Source organism: Piliocolobus tephrosceles, chromosome 12 (assembly GCF_002776525.5).
Source record: "Piliocolobus tephrosceles isolate RC106 chromosome 12, ASM277652v3, whole genome shotgun sequence".
Lineage (NCBI taxonomy): Eukaryota > Metazoa > Chordata > Mammalia > Primates > Cercopithecidae > Piliocolobus > Piliocolobus tephrosceles.
In genome coordinates, this window is record NC_045445.1 from 50838746 (window position 1) to 50842798 (window position 4053).

The following is a 4053-nucleotide window of genomic DNA, read 5'->3' on the forward strand; positions in this document are numbered from 1 at the left end:
TTCTCAAAGATTATAAAGTTTTTCTCTATGTTTTATTCTAGAAGTTTTCTAATTTGAGTTTTTACATTTAGGTCTATGATCCATTTTGAATTAATTTGTGTATAGTATAGATAGAAGGCAAGGCTCCTGTTTTTCCTTTAAGAATTCTGTTATTTCAGCACCATTTGTTTAAAAGACTACACTTTCCATATCGAATTACTTTGACACCTTTGTCTAAAATTAATTAACAACATAAGTATGGGTCTATTTCTGGACTCTCTATTCTGTTCTATTGATCTACAGGTCTATGTTTACTATTACACCAACTTTATTATTACACCTTAAGTCTTGAAATAATATAATGTAACACTCAAGATTTGTAGGATATTTTAAAAAATATATTTGTCTATTCTAGGTCCTTTGCATTTTCAAATACATTTATGAGTACGTTTGTAATATTTATCTTGTAACTGCAATCTTCTTAAAATCAATTCATACTCCTATAGTAGGTTTACCGTAGATCTCTTTGGACTTCCTAAATACATGATTATTTGATCTTTAAATAAAGACATACTTATCGTTTGAACCAGAAATTTGTGAAAAAGGTCTTTTTTTTTTTCTTTTGATTATGAAAACCCAACAAGGCTCTGCAGCACTACAATTCACTAGCTCATCTCATAGAAGGGCCTCATGTGTCCAGGGCCCCTCAAAAGGGGAGCCATCAGCTGCCCTGTTCTTTTCCAAGTTCTAAAAAAACAGCTGCCTGTAGCGTCTATATTTATATAATGATTTAACAGGACAGGTGGTTGGGATGTTTTGCCCAACTTTAATCCCGTTTTTCAAGTACAAGTAATAAAAAAAAAAAACTTTTTTTCCTTTTTAAATAAGTATATTAATTTTTTGTTTCATACAAAAGAAATAATACAGAAAGGTATTAAGAATGAGAAAAGCCTACTCTCTTGGGCTCCTTTCCTGATACACCTCTTCCACTCATTTTAGTGGAGGGAAAACGGAGAATATTAGTAGGATAGAGAACAGAAGGAGCTAGACAGGCAGAAGGAGGTGAATCCCGGGAGCCAAGGGCAGAGAGAGGCAAGTCCCCAGAGAAGTGGGAATGGCCAACAGCTCCCTGAGAAGATACCTTCCGTCCTTCCTGGGCAGGAAAGGGAAGTCTCAAGAATACACAGAGAAGGGAGAGTGGCAGAGCCCAGGCTGGGGATGTTAAAAGGGACTCACGGTGAGGATGGGGGCGGGCCCGAAAGTCCCACCTGACTCCAGGCTGCAGGAGGGAGAGTGGGACCGGGGCGGAGCCGCTGGCGATGACAACAGCCCCACGTGATCGGCCAACACTGAGTCTTGCCTCGCTCTGGCGTCAGAGCCGCCGTCGCTCGCTCCTTTCAAGGCTGTGGTACCTGTTCCCGGTGGCCCTGAGGACGTGCAGGCCAGGTGCGGCCCCGAAAGCAGGAAGCGGAGGGGGAGCAGGTAAGGGAGCCGGAGGGGGTCCCTGGGGTTGGTGTGGGGGAGCGGCGCCGGCCTGCGGGTGCCCCACCCCCGGGGAGCCGCGCAGAGACGCAGCCGGTGTACGATGTAGCCCCGGGGCCCCGCCGCTGGACCGCGAGCCTTTCGTGAGCGGAAGGGTGCCTGGCTCCGCGGGAGCCGGCGGTCCTGAAGCTACGGCCCTTCTGAAGCACCTGCCTCCGCCACCAGCGCAATCATTTCTGACATCCTTGCTCCGCCTTTCTTGATGCAGAAAATGGTGGTCAGCTCGGGGGGCGGGGCGGCTGAGGCGCGGGGAGAGGGCGGCGAGGAGGGCCGGGGCCCGGCGCTGGGAAGGGGCCGGGTGGCGGCGGGTCCTCGCTAGTGTTCCGCTGCAGCAGCCTCCACTCTTCCCACCCCTGCCGTCTGCAGGTCTGCGAGGCTGTGTCGAGGCGACGCACCTCACGTCGAGAATCGGGAGGAGGAGGAGACTGCAAGGATAGGCCCAGGTCGGTGCGAGGGACGGTGAGGGGGCGGGGGTCAGAACATGAGGAAAGCCCAGTCTGGGACCCCAATCCGTGCCTTCACCGCCACGCTTCGCAATCCCCCACCCCCACCCCTTCTTCGTCCTCCATTTTGGCGCCTGCAGAGGCCTGGAGATGGATCTGCAGAGAAGATGGTGGGCTTTGCGGGAGAGAGGGGCGCGCACTGCCTCCCCCCCCACCCCGAGGGTACACGGGGCCTCTCTGGTGGAAAAAAAATGAAATTTAAAAAAGGCCTTTGAAATCCAGGGCTCTGAATTTTGAAAGGTGGGTAGTCGGGCCTCTGTCCTCGGTGCTGATCAGTTCACCAAGAATTGAGTCCATGTTCTCTGTCTCCTAGGAGTAATGGAGTCCAAAGAGGAACGAGCGTTAAACAATCTCAACGTGGAAAATGTCAACCAGGAAAATGATGAAAAAGATGAAAAGGAGCAAGTTGCTAATAAAGGGGAGCCCTTGGCCCTCCCTTTGAATGTTGGTGAATACTGTGTGCCTAGAGGAAATCGTAGGCGGTTCCGCGTTAGGCAGCCCACCCTGCAGTATAGATGGGACATAATGCATAGGCTTGGAGAGCCACAGGCAAGGATGAGAGAGGAGAATATGGAAAGGATTGGGGAGGAGGTGAGACAGCTGATGGAAAAGCTGAGGGAAAAACAGTTGAGTCATAGTCTGCGGGCAGTCAGCACTGACCCCCCTCACCATGACCATCACGATGAGTTTTGCCTTATGCCCTGAATCCTGATGGTTTCCCTGAAGTTAATAGGGAGACCCCTGCTTCCTAAACTTACACATTTGTGGTGTACCTTTGTCGTAAACCTTTTGATGTTACCTATTTCTTGTGGGTCTCCTATTACCAGCTTCTAACTGAATGTTGTTTTGACCCAGTTTGTAAGTTTCTGTCAGCAGGGGAGTTTTACCTACTGCATGGAAAGATGCTCATTATATATTGTGAAGTTAATAAAACAGTTTTAAAAGCCATTCTCTGCGTTCTTTTTTACTTTAAATCTTAAATATGAACATAGACAGTCATATATATACACATATATACACACATATATACAAAATCGTGTTTATCTTTGTGGTAGAATTAAGAGGGAGTTTATTCTTGCTTATCCATAATTTCTTATTTTTCAAAATGGAACACGTATTACTTATAAAAAGTAATGTGACCACCTTATAAAAGCAATGTGAGCCCTTAATAAACACTTGTGACAGAATCTCAATTTTAACTTGCTTCTGGGATCTCTTTTTAGAAATGTAAGAGACACATCTCTTTGAAGATCATAATATTTATCAGTAAGATGAAGACAATCACCTCCCAGGCTTATTGTATGGACCAGAAAAGGTAATGAGGTTGTGAGCTTTCTCCCAAGTTCTTGTTCTTACTGACATGCATGACCCAACCCTTTAGATATTCCCTTCTGTTATTAGAGGAAATCTCCAAGGTGAGGTCTTCCCTATATTCACAAGTCCAGTGGGCTAAGGAGTAGGTACTTTCATTCCTCTGCTGCTGTGCTCTATTCTCATCATCTTCTCTGGGTATTACTCTGTTTTCTAGGTTTTGCTCCCTATACTGGCTCCTTCCACTGCAGATGTTCAGGAATCCTCAAAGTGAGAAAGTCCCACCAATTTCTCTGGAATTTCCAGTGGATTGAATCATTGCTCTACTCTACAAAAGAGTGGACAAATCCCCTCTCCCTGCTTTGTTTCATGGAAAAACATTGTCTAGTTATTTCCTTACAGGTAATTCTCTCCCAGGAAACCTCCTCCTCAGTATAGCAGACTGTGTAAGATGTGTGAGGAAACACAGCCCACTTTCAATCTGAGATAGTCCCACCTCATACCAGCTCACATTCACCTGAAATCCATGAATGTACAGAATTTTGTTATCTATACGGAGTTGGACATCAGGAAATCACTTAGTGAATCAATGGATACACAAATGAGATCTTTATGAGAAGTCTATGGGAAGACAATTGGGGTTAAGTGTCCCAGCAGAACTAGGGAAATAAAATCTCCCTCAATTTGTGCTAATTAGATGAAATACACACATTTTATG

At 45.9% G+C, this 4053-nt stretch overlaps 1 protein-coding gene across 1 annotated transcript; it reads left to right on the forward strand.

The window, feature by feature from the left end:
• Window positions 1-1300: 1300 nt before the first annotated feature.
• LOC111535984 (protein BEX2) lies at window positions 1301-2972 on the forward strand. Its single transcript, XM_023202227.2, has 3 exons — window positions 1301-1461; window positions 1888-1964; window positions 2338-2972. Exon 3 carries the CDS (start codon window positions 2343-2345, stop codon window positions 2727-2729), a length of 387 nt encoding a protein of 128 aa, XP_023057995.1. The 5' UTR covers window positions 1301-1461; window positions 1888-1964; window positions 2338-2342; the 3' UTR covers window positions 2730-2972.
• The last annotated feature ends 1081 nt before the right edge of the window (window positions 2973-4053 follow it).

Excerpts from the sequence above, each read along its gene's own strand:
- LOC111535984 (XM_023202227.2), top strand. The coding sequence starts at position 2,343 with ATGGAGTCCAAAGAGGAACGAGCGTTAAACAATCTCAACGTGGAAAAT.